At 45.8% G+C, this 15,063-nt stretch overlaps 2 protein-coding genes across 8 annotated transcripts in view; both read right to left on the bottom strand.

Moving 5' to 3' along the window:
• grin1b (glutamate receptor, ionotropic, N-methyl D-aspartate 1b) overlaps positions 1–1,759 on the bottom strand; it is a 51,870-nt gene extending 50,111 nt beyond the window's left edge. For 4 of the 7 annotated variants that reach the window (XM_020595222.1, XM_020595221.1, XM_020595220.1 and 1 more), the window contains exon 1: positions 1,204–1,758. In XM_020595222.1, the coding sequence (XP_020450878.1) occupies position 1,204 (1 nt within the window). In that variant the 5' untranslated portion in view covers positions 1,205–1,758. Of the gene's footprint in view, positions 1–1,203 lie in introns of all 7 variants that reach the window. The other 3 variants (XR_002274551.1, XM_020595219.1, XM_020595218.1) reach the window with 1 other exon arrangement.
• Positions 1,760–4,688: 2,929 nt separating this feature from the next.
• dok2 (docking protein 2) lies at positions 4,689–14,171 on the bottom strand. Its single transcript, XM_020595324.1, has 8 exons — positions 13,260–14,171; positions 12,988–13,125; positions 12,460–12,627; positions 10,637–10,745; positions 8,205–8,380; positions 7,660–7,928; positions 7,089–7,296; positions 4,689–6,743 (listed from the first exon to the last, which is right to left on the bottom strand). Exons 1-8 carry the CDS (start codon positions 13,317–13,319, stop codon positions 5,904–5,906), a joined length of 1,968 nt encoding a protein of 655 aa, XP_020450980.1. The 5' UTR covers positions 13,320–14,171; the 3' UTR covers positions 4,689–5,903.
• Between the last annotated feature and the right edge of the window lie 892 nt (positions 14,172–15,063).

Raw genomic sequence — 15,063 nt, 5'->3', positions numbered from 1 at the left:
AGCAAAGGGTCTGAATACTTATGACCATGTGATATTTCAGTTTTTCTTTTTTAATAAATCTGCAAAAATGTCAAACATTCTGTGTTTTTCTGTCAATATGGGGTGCTGTGTGTACATTAATGAGGAAAAAAAGAACTTAAATGATTTTAGCATATGGCTGCAATATAACAAAGAGTGAAAAATTTAAGGGGGTCTGAATACTTTCCGTACCCACTGTATAACAGTGTGCATTTAGAGCACAACAGGACAAAAGTAGGCATATAATAACAAGGTGAAAAAGAACCAAACAGGTGAGAACAAAGAAAAGAAAATACAAAGAGCTAAGGCTAGCATAGCTTAGCATGAAGACAAAACGGGTGGAAACGTTAGCATAGCTTAGCATGAAGACAAAACGGGTGGAAACGTTACCATGGCTTAGCATGAAGACTTCAAACAGGTGGGAATGTTAGCATAGCTTAGCATGAAGACAAAACGGGTGGAAACGTTAGCATAGCTTAGCATGAAGATTTCAAACAGGTGGGAACGTTAGCATAACAGCATGAAGACAAAACGGGTGGAAACGTTAGCATAGCTTAGCATGAAGACTTCAAACAGGTGGGAACGTTAGCATAGCTTAGCATGAAGACAAAACGGGTGGAAACGTTAGCATAGCTTAGCATGAAGACTTCAAACAGGTGGGAACGTTAGCATAACTTAGCATGAAGACAAAACGGGTGGAAACGTTAGCATAGCTTAGCATGAAGACTTCAAACAGGTGGGAACGATAGCATAACAGCATGAAGACAAAACGGGTGGAAACGTTAGCATAGCTTAGCATGAAGACTTAAAACAGGTGGGAACGTTAGCGTTGCTTAGCACGAGTAAAACTTTATTGTGACAAGGCTTTATGCAAACTTCAGCCATTGAGTGACAGCAACACTGTCCAATCGGGTGTTTAGAATTCCTAGGTGGGCGGGGCTACACTTTACTGAACTTTATTCCCGTGACTGTCATTAAACAGTAAACTCAGTGCTGTTTTATTCTCAGTATTTGTTGGAAATCCAAACCTTTACTTCTCAGATTCCTGATGTTTTCACAAATCACATTCAGTTTTGTTTTCATGGTTTCCACGTCTTCCCAGGAAGAGGGCGCGCGTCTCTGTAGCTATTGAAGTTCAATTATTTGTGGGTTTTATAGCAGAATGTATAATAACAGGTGACTCACTGTTGTCGATGAAAGCCTGTCTCCCCGCCTCTCGGGCTGAGCGCCGTTACTGCGTCGTTCCCTCGGTCTCCTGTTGATTTGACCGCCTGTGGTTTATCTAAACCGCGGTGAGCCTTCGCAGTGTCGGTCAGTCCGGTGCCGCCAGCTGGTTCTGCTCCGGTTCGGTGCCGGTAGGTGGCTCGGCTCAGGTAGATAAAGGTGGTGTTTTGATGATCAAAATGTTTTGTTTTGTTGTCACCGTTTCACACCGGAGGACGGGACCGTGATTGTGTCGCTGCTCTGACCGGTCAAATGTTGTTTTTCATTCACAGTTTCGCGTAAACCCGCTGCTGATCCCGCGTCGTCCTGTTGATTCACGCGTCTCTGTGTCCGTTCATTTCACAGAAACCGTTCATTTCCTCTTCTTCCGAGTTAATGTGTCTGCTTAAATCCTCGCTGCCGTTATTCGGTGTCTGTCGGTTCAGGCTCGGGATGCTCACGGACTTCCAGATGACCTGATGCTCGCGAGCCCGCGGTCTGTCCTTGGATCCCGACGCTCGCTCCCGCGTGCTCACAGACGGAGAAGTGGAGGCGCGCGGCCGCTGGAGCGCGAGCACGAGCCAATCTCTTCGGTGTTTGTGAATAAATGAACCGTCACACCGGTCACATTCAGGCTTCAGGTGTTTACATCCACTGGCACTTATTCATGTAGTTATCAGAGTTTCATACGGAAATAAGAAATGACTTAAATAAATAACACATATGCAAATAAAAAATATAACTAAATAGGCTGCACATAATGTTCACTAACAATGTCTGTGCAGATTCTTAGTCATCCAGGTCATAGTAAGCTGAAAAAAACTTAGTTCAGAACTGATGAAGCCTCTTGGATGAGAGGTGAAACGTCTTCAACCTAGAAATCTAGTTGATTTTTTCTAAGTTTGTTTCAGTTCACTAACAATGTCACCTCAAGGTCAGTTCAGCTGTTCTGAAGAAGCTTGTGAAATGTGAGCAAAGAGTTTTCTGAGTTCTGGGGGCATCACAGGGCAGAGGGCTGGATCAGAATCAGAGTCAGCTCTATTGGCCAGGTGTGTCGGACACACAAGGAATTTGACTGTGGTACATCGGCTCTCAATGTGCATGTACATATCCCCATGCAAGGGCAAGTAAACAGTAAACCAGCATGAGGCTGTGTAATATAACAAAATAAACAGTATTAACAGGCAGTAAACAATGCAGACAGACAATGGAATGCTCATTGTGAAACGAGATAAGTAGGAAAATCTTGCAGTGCTTAAGAACTAGAGACCTGTACGAATCTGTATAATCTGTATGAGGTATATTTACAGGTATTGCACTGAGGGTTATTGTCCAATCATACTGTCATTGGTTAAGTGTTCATCAGAGCGACAGCCTGGGGGAAGAAACTGTCCTTGTGCCTGGTTGTCTTGGTGGACAGTGACCTGTAATGCTGTCCAGAGGGGCGAAGTTCAAACAGATTGTGTGCAGGGTCTGCAATGATCCTCTCCACCCTACTTTTGACCCGTGAGGTGTAGAGGTCCTCCATGGAGGGCAGGCTCACACCAGTGACCTTTTCTGCAGTCCTGACTGTCCGCTGATGGATGGATAGAGAAGGTATTTGGCGGCGGAGTTTTGTGCATGTTGAGCCGTGGTGGTAGGGGGTACTCAGATTGTTAGAAATACCACAGGGTAAAAATACTCTGTTACTTGTATTAATAGCAATGTGGAGCATGTGCAGAGGGTCCTGCTGAGATCAAAACATGTGTGTGTAATAAAAGCAACAGAAGAACAAATCAGCCGTTCACATTCAGCTCTTCTTCTGTGGTTGTTTCTGATTTTAAATCCCATTATTCACAATGTCTAAGCCTAGTATGCAAGGCATGGTTACCACGACAACAGGGATGCAGCTCCAGATCCTTATTGTGGTTGCCACGGAAACAAGCATCTCCAACCTTAATTTGCACACCCCCACCCCCTCTGCTCACCAGATAAAACTTGTAATTAACACACAGTGATGTCACAGGTGTTCACAGACTGAGTCACGTTCCACTTCTACAAATTCACTAAGGCTGCTTCCACGTCTCAGGCCTTAACGCTCAGCTCTGATGTTTTGGTCAGATCTGATGATGTTGTGTTGCTGCTTCCCATCCATGTGTCACTGACATGTGGCTCCGTGTGAACGCCGCTGAGCTCCTAAACTGCCACACATGCACATAACAACAAGGTCATTTGTGCGACAGACATGTTGTATGTGATGGATAGTTATGTCTTCTGATGATTCATGGCACCATAACAACCTGTTGCATCTTGTAACACCTGGACCTTACTGCTGTATGTAAAGTGCCCCGAGAAGATGATTGTTGTGGAGCTCTCGCACTATACAAAAAAAAAAAAAACAAAACAGACTGAGGTAGTGAAAACACAAAATTACAAATACTACATTTTAAGTACATTTCCTTAAGTACAATTCTGTTTTTAATGGCATTGGTAGTTATATTACTAAATTTCTTTTTAGTGCTTAATTTCACGCTTTATAATACGCGTGTACAACAAAGTAAAACAAATATTGCTACACAACCTGCTGCCTGTGAAATGGCGTTTTGTTGTTTCATTAAAACGTCTGGCGGTTCCTACTGCTTGAACAGAACCCAGAACAGGGATGCTGCTCACACCTGGACTGAGACGTCTGCATGTTTACACCTGTGACCCCCGAGTAGAGATGTGTCTAGGTGACATCACTGCATGAGCCTTGCTGCTGAACTCAGCTGTGCACATGAGGTAGGACGCTGTAACCTAGTTGTGGGACGTCTCTGGTGTTCAGGTTCATCACCACAGGGCTTCCTTCTGCTTCCAGGCCACTGAGTCAACACACACACATATAACTGTGTCTGTGAGGACCCTCGGTGACATAATGGATTCCCTCACCCCTTACCCTAAAACTAACCTAAGCCTGGTTCTACCCTCAACCTTGAAACCAGGTATGAACCCTCAAACAGCCCTCTGAAGTTACGAGGAGCAGACATGTCCTCACGGTGTAGAAACATCCTCACTTCCTTTGTGTAAAACTGGTCACATACTCAGTGATGCTCTCTCAGTGTGTTGTACAGTGGACAGAGAGGTGCATGCTGGGAAGCCATTGTAGCCCGCTGTGTCCCCGGGGCGCATGTGCGCTGGGCTGGTGGTACAGTGAGTCATGTCACACAGTATCAGTCATGCAGCAGCCTGCATTCAAGTTGTTACTGAATCAAAAGTACAAACTATTATCACCAAAATAAACCTGAAGTAGCCAAAGTAGCAGTAGTCGTCCTGCACAACGGCCCATTCCAACATTACTGTACGTCATATTACTAGATTATAATGACTGATGCTTTATTGTGTTCATCACTAATGTTGCTGCAGGTTTTTACTGCACAGACCAAGTGATCAAACTGGATTTGAATGTTTGACTGAAGAAAGAAACACTCCAACAATCAACAAGTCTGGATTTATTTCATATGTCACAGTCTCACAGGATGAACATAATGAGCATGTTAAAAGTTTCACACACACACACACACACACACACACACACACACACACACACACCGGTTTAGGCCTCAGACACACTCAGTGTTAACATCTGAGCCTTAAATCACAGAGGGATGCTACAGAAATCCCTTCAGACAACAATGGTTTAGACTGATGCAGCTTCAGTCTGACGGTGATGATGATATTCACAGCTCCCGTCATGTTTACGGCACACGGGTGCTAAAACTAATGACGTTTCACATGTGCATTAATAAATGTCATGAGCTGTGCTGCCCTCTGCAGGAGGAAACTCACTGCTGCAGATCTCAGGTCAGATTCAAACATCAAGAAATAATCCTTCACAAATCAAACCTTCATCCAAATCTTTATTCTTCTGATTTAATTTATAAACTCACAAATAAATACCGATGTAGAGAGAGTGTTCAACACAGTCCATGGTGTGTTTACAGATGCTCTAACATCTGGGAACATTTAGCTTCCAGCTGGCAAACTGAAGATAAAACCGGAAGTAAAGTCCTTGTCTTCTTTGTAAGCGTCTGCTTGTTTTGCATTTTCTTGTTTTAGCCGCTGATTGTTTTAGCCAGGATGTTTTTGTGTGAACCCCAGGACAACCAGCTGTGGAAGCTGCTGAAGAACCAGATGATGTATAAAAAAACATGAGTGCTGTGAGGATAAAAATGGCATTTTATCACATTTTAAAAAAGGTGAAGCCAATCGGCTGCTGCTTTCAAACCTCAGATGTCGGAGCATCCTTGAACGCATCAGCAGGGATACCTTTCCAATCAGTCTCACCTTTCTGCTGCATCAACAGGTAATGACAGAGAATGTAAGCATCCAACCTGTGCCCAGGAGCAGGATGCTCCGTGGTGAAGTCCAACAGACATGTCTTTGTGATGCTACGCGACAAAGACATCTGACATCTGCTGCTTTTCTGCACAGCAGGCACCAGGAAACAGGGGAAGTAACTAAGTACATTTACTCAAGTACTATGCTTAAATACAGTTCTGAGGCACTTATACTTTACTAGAGTGCTTCCATTTCTTGGGCTTCAACTGCACTACATGTGTGATAACTTCATATTCAGATGAATCTAACAAAATACAGCAGAATCAATAGACTTCATTGATTCTCTAGTTTACCACACACTGGCAGTGGTTCTATGTGTGTTGTCTCTACTCCATCTTCACCATCACATTGTTGTATGGTGAATCTTGCTGCTCCTCCCTCTGCTCCTCCTCCTCGTTCTCCTCCTCTTCCTCTTCTTCTTCATTGCTGCTTTGTGTAACGGGAAACGCCCTCTGGGGTCGTTTGGGCACGGCGTAGTCATCCACCTGGGGGTTATATGGGTACTCATGACCTTTAGGGTCAGCAGTTGTACCCATGATCTTCCAGGCATCTCCCCTCATCTCCTCGGGGTCATCGTACAATAAGGTGGGAGCCACTGGCTTCTGTGCGGTGGCGGCACAGCCTTCAGGCTCGTCGTAGATGTGTTCCACCTTCCCATACGTGGGTCCGGGAGCACTGATCGGGAGAATGTTTCTGATCTTCATCTCATCGATGCTGTCGTAGAGTGGGTCTGCACCGGACTCAGGCACATGGCCCTGATGGGAGTTCAGCATATTCGACATCACGTTCTTGGCAATGGTGTCAAAGGGGAGAGAGTACTCTGGCTCCGGGGTGATTAGCTGGGGAGGGCAGGGGGCAGCCAGGCTGCCTCCCCTCTCCCCTTTCTTCTCCTTTTTGGTGCCTCGCTCGGCAGCGGCCGGCAGGTTGATCTGGGAGTACATGTCCCCCAGGTTCGGGTTGGAGCTTAACTTAGGGCTGAGCCGGGGGTTGGGAGTGGGGATGGAGCCAGGGCTCGGGCCCGGGATGGGGGCGGGCTCGGCCTGGGGCAGAGGGCAGCTGGAGATCATCTTGACCTGGTTCTTACGGGGAGGAAGACCTCCTCGAGTGTCCAGATTCAAACTCTTGACTCCGGTCAGGACTTTGTCGAACGGTGGCTCCAGATGAGACTGAAAACAAATCAGGTGACAGTTAGAGACTGATCAGTGATCAATAGCTATCTTTCACCTTTTCAGTCTGTGCTGTGTTTAACTAATCTTCATCAGGTTCTGTACTGACTGATACTGTCCAGCAGGTGGGGCTGTTAAACACATCATGTTACTCTGCCATCAAACCAGTTCCTGTTCTTTTAAATTGGGTTAACTAATCCAGACTAACCTGCTGAAATCAAGATGAAATAATCCTGGTTGTTCTCATCCAGACAAGCTGGCTCTCATAACAGTTTGAGGATTGAATAACTTGTGCTCAGTCTTTACATAAAGGTAAGTCAGTGTGTCTCTGTCACAGTTTCCTACCAGCTGGAGGCGTTGTTGTTGTTGTTGTTGTTGTGAAGGAGTAGGACCCTCTTTGTCTTTGTGAGGGACCATCTGATGTTTTGCAGGTTCATTCACCATGCTGTACACACCATCCAATGCCTGAGGATAGAAAACAGACAGAAACCGTTTTAACCTGGCAGAAAAACAAGTTACAACATCAGCTTCAAACTGCTGTCGAACCAGGAAGAGAACAGAGAAGTTCAGTCACATATCTCCGTGAAACTAGAAGTGCTGCTGGACACGTTATCAATAATTTTAATAACTTAGAATATGTGACTATAAACTTTATTATTATTATTAATCTATTTGAAAATATGATGGTGAATTTAAAGATGTGATTTTGGTTCGGGGGAAGAAACATTTCTGAGGTTAAATCATCAGAATTATGAGCAGAGTTTGGTGTAACCTCCATGTTCATTCTCTTCAGGTTTTAGCCCAAGTTTTATTTTGAAAATTCTGAGTTTATTTTGAAAATCCTGAAAATATGACAATCACAATTTGTATTCTGATTGTCCTGATTTTATTTTGAAACGGATGAGCAGTAGCCGACCTGAGCGGCCGGCGGTTGTGGGGTATGGCTGGGGGGCTGGGGGGGGGGGGGCTCTGGCCTGGGGCTGTGTTGAGGGCCAGGTTGAGGTTCCGGTGGGTCTCTGGACTCCCCTGCCCACCCCCGGAGGACTGTCTGTGAGGGAGGGAGATTCTCTGCAGGTTGATGGCTGCTTCCACAGCCTGAAACACGACGTTCCCCTGTTTGGTGTCAAACTCAAAGCTCCCCTCGCCAGAGTCACACCTGCGGCCCGCCTCGAAGGAGAAGGTGGACTGAAGAGGAAACAGGGTCAAGGTTAGACCAGGTGTTTTCTGACTGCAGAGCCTCTGAGGGTCCCCACAGTGTTCTCAGGGATGAGTTGTGTCATGCTGCCTTAGTGTACCAGGGTCTGGACCTTTACATGACTCTAAAATATCAAACCAGGCCTACACAGATCAGGGTAAGAGTTGGGCTCAGGGTCTAGGTGAGGGTCAGTGAGGGTCCTCACAGCTGTAGAAGGACACAGCTGTGTGTGTGTGTGTGTGTGTGTGTGTGTGTGTGTGTGTCACCTTGTCTCGTCCGAAGCGGCGCAGGTATCTGTATGGCCAGGTGTATATGACGTCTCCTGCCTTGTCCAGCAGGTGAAGAGCATCCACGTCTGCTCGCAGGATACCATCTCCTTTCAGTCTGCAACGCTCAGACGCCTCCGTCCGCCGAACACACACCCTGAAGTCACGCACTGCCACTGCCACACACAAACAGATCTACTGGTCTTCACTGTGTTCGTTATGTGGGTTAAAGGCTGGAGGCCATGTTGTGTGGTGGGAACTGTTGTATAAGAACTTTAAGTCCATCAACAAACAGCTCTAAAGGCTCAGAGCAGAGTCACTTTGTACAGAGAGACTCACTGGTCTGCTCCACCAGCTCCTCACTGCACAGAGCAGTGTGTCAGAGGCAAAAACATGCAGCACCGTGACCCCTCACTGTCTTGTCACTGAGTGAAAAAACTGTTGATTTGTGAGACTGCAGCCGTGTGTGACACCGAAGTGCAGCTGATCCAGAGAGGAAACCACACACTCTTAGACAGGTGTGTGCTGCAGGCGTCTGAGGATGTGGGGAAACAGTAGCAGCTTCAGGAGCTGCACATCACAGCCTCCAATATACTGAACTACACAGAGGAATGGTACTACTGCAACACTGCCATAGTACTATATATAGCTGTACTACACATAAAAACCACTGAGCTGTAACCGAACAACCCCTTATCATACCAACAGAGACTTCGCTCTCAGAGTGCAGGTCTGCTTGTGGTTCCTAGAGTCCACAGAAGTAGAATGGGAGGCAGAGCCTTTAGCTATCAAGCTCCTCTCCTATGGAACAGCACCCAGTCTCAGTTCGGGAGGCGGACGCCCTCTCTACCTTCATACTGTAGAGAAAAATGTGCAGGGTTTTTGGAAATTGCAGTACTACTACTTGTACATGAGTAAGTACTTGTTCCAGTGCTGCTGCTGCTGAGCACAACTTCCTGGTGAGAAACAGGAAGTTTGTCCTGTGAAGATAAAAGCTGAGGTCGTCATGTGGCCGCCGGCCACTGCAGCACTGCCGTGTGGCCGGCAGCGACACCGCAACAGGAACTCACATATACGCAAGTTTCCACTGTATAGCACACACGGCCAACTGGAGAGTGCACCACTGCATATGTGCAGTATAAGTATCAGAACCACAGTGGAAACATTCTAGTAAAGGTTCACACATATCAGATGCAAGTTGTTTGTCCCTCTTCATTGCTTCAGGTGCTGTTCACAGTGTTTCTCTGAGTTCCTACAACGTGAACTACAAGCCCTTCACGACCTTTTAAGCCCAGTTTTACTGCACATGATGCAGTTTCATGGTTTTCATGGGTCATTTTGTGTCAGTCAGTCTATCTCAATTCTCTTTATTTCACACTCACTGAAGGTTGTTCAGTTTAGTACAGGTAAACAGGAGTTTTTCCTTTACATTGTACATTTAGCTGATGTACTCTGTACTTTTATATAAGCAGTACTTTTACTTTTAATCAAGTGTTTTTTCATAGTTTTACTGGTACTTGTACTGCAGTCTGAGTACTTCCTCAACTGGTGACACTGCCACATATGTCTGCAAGGTCACGCTGTCCATTTACTTTTGGCCATGTAATGCATTCTGTAAGTGACGATTGGAAGTGTGTGTGTGTATGTGTGTAGCAGATGAACAAGTCATTTTGGTCTCAGGCTGCTAAATTTAGCAGCAATGGGAAAAGAACAACAGAGAGAGGAAGTGAGTTTTTTGTGAAGGTGTGACAGAGGAAGTTCTGACTGAAAACACGACAACGCAGCAAGACGAGTTTAACTGAAGAGATTTGATAACCTGCATTTGGCCAGAAGTTCTGGCTGCAGGAACAAATGTCACACATACAGAGTTTTTAACTTACAGTGCAGATGTTCTGCAGCTAAAAACTGAATGCCCAGTTTGTTTTCTTCCAAATCAGCCTGGCTGAGTTTTGTGCTATGACACTGCGGGGGTGTCAGCTGCTGACTGCACCACCACCCCGACTGACTGGGCTCTTAGAAACACTGTGACACCACCTCCTCGTCCCTGCTGACTGACAGCCATCTGTTTTACTTTAATCATATCTCTGATTTAGGCTTACAGTAGTTACAATTTAATCAACTAGCATCACAGGAGGGCTGACTGTTCGCTGGGTCAGTAGGTGTTCAGGTGGCCTGAGGATAGGAAACACCGCCGACATGTTTGCCGCAGTCAGGGCTGTTCTGACGGAGCATGGTTTCTTGACCTGCTGTTCATCAGCTTGTTTGTGTATGAATCACAGGTCTCAGTTCCAGCTCAGGAGAAGCTACCAGACAGATTTCAGTTTGCCATGAAAGCCATGAATCTGTATGTCTGTAGAAAAACAAAGGCAGTAAACGAACAAATGCTGTAGTAGACAGACAGGTAGAGCGGTAAGGCCGGTGAACAGGTGTACCTGTCTCTCTGCTGCTGTACAGTGAGTTGTCCTCAGTCCTTTCATCTTCATCCACTCTGTTCCCTCTGTGCAGACTGCCTCGCTTCACGCCGGGCTCCGTCCAGCTCATCTACACACAGGGACATTCATCGGTTTCATTCAGATACACACTACTGCACCAGACAGGTGTGTTTACCTGCTGCTGTGATGTCATAAACTTCCACTTTAAACACAAGTGAATGTCTGGGAAAGTTGTGTGAGTCTGAAACAACATGGGTTTGTAGCAGTGGAGGAGTGTGCCTTTAAAATAAAAGTCTGACTTTCCTCTGGCTCCTTGGTCTGACCCAGTGTGTGGATGTTGTCAGACTCTGGGTCAGCAGAATACTTGTGTATGTGTAACGTGTACTTCCTGTTGCACACATGCAGAAGGAGGAAGTCGTGCCTCAACTGGTGACTATCAGGTGTCAGTCATCTTCCTCTGTTTATAACCCCAGCAGCACAGCAGCGGGTCCATCTGCAGCTGCCTGGTCTGATTCATACTTGTGTCATTGCTTTGCATTTGTATGAAATGATTTGGTTTAGATTCTGTGTGAAACACCGTGAAGCTCTTCCATGAAAAGTAACAGTCTGAGTTTTACCTGTACAGGCCGAGGCCAGCAACAGTATCAGTGTTGTTTCCATAACAGCCGGCTCTGATTAATTACCAAGGACAGGAAAAGACAGAACATTGTGGCCATAATCTAAGTTTGGATCATGTGCAGGATCCTGGGTCGTTGAGAGTCACAGCTCACCTTCAGTCTTTCTGTGGTGCGTGTTACCTTCTGGGTAACATCTGGGTTCCTAACCACCGGCTGCTCTGCACTCCTTCTCTGCAACATGATTTAAACCACCGCTGAGCTGCTCTCACCACATGACAAGTTTTATTTCAGACTCACATAAACTCCCCAACTGATCTCAGACCAATGACCTCATTTATCAAGGCAGGGTCTCGGTGTGTGCAGGAAGTGTTTGTCCAAACAACAGGTGGATTTCATCAGGCAGGCACATGCAACATCAGTCAATCTGGCTAGGCTCACAAGCTAATGTTAGTATAGCAACAGCTGTCCACAGTAGAACTCAGAGCAGCTTCATTAGTCCTGCATCCCATCAAGCTAATAAAGTCAACACCACGTGCCTGTGGTCAGTGTTTGTAAAGCACTGAAGTCAGCCTAGGATCCCTGTGCACAACTATACTGTGTCAAAGTACTGCAGAAAGACGACTGAGACCTGAAGTCAGTTTCTATGTCTGACACAAAATCATTCTGATGTCAAACCTCTGATCAAACAGGGAATGATTCTCAGCTGATGTGACATCCTCATTTACATTGTTGTAGTGAAGCCATTTGCTCACCATGAGGACATTTCTACATTATGAGGACATTGCTGCCCTGTGAGGACATTTCTACATTATCAGGACATTTCTGAACTGCGAGGACATGCTCTCCAGCCCTCACACCTTCAAAGGGCTGTTTGAGGGTTCAGATGTGGATTTAGGGTTCAGGCTAGAACCAGGTTTAAGCTAGGTGTGTGTGCCTTTGTTTTTCTTACATTATGGGGACCAAAACCTGTTAACAAACTCTCATTGTGGGGACTTGGCCCCCACAAGGAAATCACTGAATTTTAGGGTGGCAACATGGTTTAAGGTGGTGAGGTTAAGGTGACGGTCTGGGTTAGGTATTAGGCAAGTAGTGGTTATGGTTAAGGTTAGGATAAGTCTACAGGAAATGAAAGTAAGTCAATGTAAAGTCATTCCAGAAGGAATGAAAACACAGTGTGTTTGTGTGTGTGTGTGCGCATGTGCTTACAGGGAAGGCGACCTCACACAGTTTGTGTGTCCAGTCATCCAGCTGGTTTCTGTCTGCAGCAAACACATAGATCTTCTCTGTCGTCTCCACCAGGAATGGTCCCGTGTCTTTGGGACATCCGTCCATCTCCACCTCTGACACTCGGATACAGTCCGCCAGACGGATCACCTAAGACATGCACACAGAGTGTTATCACCAAGGTAACAGTGTATGTTATCGCTAAGGCAACAGAAAATCTGACAAAAGAATAAATCAGTGAATCACAGTAGAATGTGTTTCTAGAGCAGAATAAAGGTGAATAGAGTGCTGCTGAGGTCAGTAGAGTTCAGTAGAATAAAGTTTAAGAATACAGTAGATGATAGAACACAAGTGAAGGACAACATGGGCTCCTACAGCACAGTAAAGAGGAACAGGATGAAGTTCAATACAGTCACGTGGAACACAGACTATATTCCTGTGGACTCTAACAGAGTGCGACCCAGTAGAACTGGGGCCGAGCACAGTAGAGCCCAGTGGGCTGTGCTGTACCTTCTTGTGTTCCTGCTGCCTGCGCAGGTTTTTGTCACTTTTCTCCGCAGTCGCTGCATCTTTACATTCAAAGAACTCGAGTCTGGAGACGGAGCAGGAGCTCTCATGGTACAGGATGCTCCACACCCGCCGCCACTTCTGCACACACACACACACACACACACACACTGCTGGGACTACTGTAGGCAGTACTGTTATTGTTGCCACTTGTCCTGACATCCGAGCTGTGGTCACGGTGGCATTAGCCGTGCTGTTATGCTGAGTTACTGTACCTTTCCAAACCTCTGCTGCTGGAGGTAGAGCATCCCCTGTTTCCTGATGTCCTCCTCCATGGCGATGCTCCTCCTCCTCCTCCTTCTCACCGCTTCTGTCTCCTCTTCGCTTCTTGCGCCACTTTTTTTGATGCCCTCCTCCTCAGCTCGCTGGCCTCCGTGTGCTTCCTCTCCTTCTCTGACTTTCTGCTTCCTCTTCTGCTTAAAGTCAAACTGCCCTCGTCTCCGTTCTCGTCTTCCTCTCTTCTTCTTCTCTCCTCTCCACCTCCCTCTTTTCTTTTTGTGAAATTTAAAGAGGTTCAAACTCCAGCCTGTCTTCTATCTCATCCTCCTTCCTCCCCATTTTCTCTCCTTTCCCCTCCGTTCGATTCTTCTTTCTCCTTTTGTCTCTCAGCGTGTCTGCTTCAGCTCCTCTTCTCTTTCCTCTGTGGTATCAGTGTGTTGCAGAGAGACGCTGAGTGTACGCTGAGTGTGTGTCATCTGTGCTTCCTTCCGTCACCCTCTGTTGCAACCCTGAATGCAGAACTAACCGACTGCATGACGCTGTCAGTCTCTCCCCTCCTCCATGTCCTTAGCAGCCTGGTTCTACTTCAGCTTCTCTTCTGCTCTCTGGTAGCTTCTCCTCACTCCGCCACCTGTTTCTACTATTCACTGCATGTGTTTCTATTTACCACTCGTTCTTTCATACAGGACATCACAGGTATGACCCCCCCCACCCCACGCGGCCATGTTGGAGATTAGCTGATTGTGTTCCTGTGTCTGCTTATTCAGTGTCATTCTGTCCCTGTACCACACACATCCGTTGGGTATTTTGCTTCCACGGTTCATTCTTTGTTGAAACATTGCTGTACATTTATTTTACAGAAGTACTCAGCTGTATTGTTCTGAATGTACTGTTAGATTTTACGCTTTTTGTTAGAAATTAACCCAATTCTTTTGTTGGAAGCACGAGAAGTGACGACAGGAGCGGACTGTTTAAAATCAGCAGAAAGTTTACTGAATGTCTGATCACAGGTAGGCCTTACAGTGCTGGGATCAGAGAGACAGAGCTCCCGCCCGAGTTCCATCCACTGACCTCGAATTAAGGTCTTACAATACATTTTATCTTCTTGGGCTGCTCTGCACTCAACAAAGGTACAACAATTCATGCATTGTAATCCTATTGGTCATTTGGTGAGCAGGAGCTCACACCTCCTTGCTGGAATGTGATCAGACATCTAGTCTCTACACAGAAGTTACAGCATTCAAAGTAAGCAGATTCTGCTTCATTACAGCTGTAGGATATATAAGCAAGGGAAACAAATGCATTAAAATAACCAAAGCTCAGTAGTTCTGGACAATCATCAATACAGCTGTAATATGCATAAAGAAGTAAGATAAAGTTATGAAAGGTAACTACAGGTATGAGAAGTAACTAAAGCTGATAAAGTAACTAGAGTCTATAAGACTTAAATCTTACAGTACATATCACAGGAGAAGGGTTTCAGTTGTAAGTCCTCCGTTGTCAAACTGACAAAACAACGGGTCACCTCGACTTGCACAGTGCTACACTGCACGTTGACAGGGCAGGACTGAATGAAGGTTTTGGGAGAGGTTCATCTTGTACAAACTGTTCTAACTAATTCATATTAAGTGGAATTGTAATAACACAGGTCAGTTCAGTGTAAGTGTTCACAGTGTAAAACCCATTGTGTCTGCAGCGTTTCAATGCTGTGCTTTGTGGTGGTGCAGCTCATATTAAAGTTCCTTCTACTCAAAAATATTTTTCACTTATAGTTTACTTCATTGTGTCACAGAAACCCAC

This window comes from Monopterus albus, unplaced genomic scaffold, assembly GCF_001952655.1.
Source record: "Monopterus albus unplaced genomic scaffold, M_albus_1.0 scaffold26.1, whole genome shotgun sequence".
In the NCBI taxonomy this organism is placed as follows: Eukaryota; Metazoa; Chordata; class Actinopteri; order Synbranchiformes; family Synbranchidae; genus Monopterus; species Monopterus albus.
Note: the sequence above shows the minus strand (reverse complement) of the source record. Positions and strands in the feature narration are given on the sequence as shown.

Excerpts from the sequence above, each read along its gene's own strand:
- dok2 (XM_020595324.1), bottom strand. The coding sequence starts at position 13,319 with ATGGAGGAGGACATCAGGAAACAGGGGATGCTCTACCTCCAGCAGCAG. Across the intron at positions 10,746-12,459 it reads TGTGTGAGGTCGCCTTCCCT|ATGAGCTGGACGGAGCCCGG; the intron begins GTAAGCACATGC and ends CCCTGTGTGTAG. Across the intron at positions 7,297-7,659 it reads CACAACCGCCGGCCGCTCAG|CTTCCTGGTTCGACAGCAGT; the intron begins GTCGGCTACTGC and ends CTTCTCTGTTCT.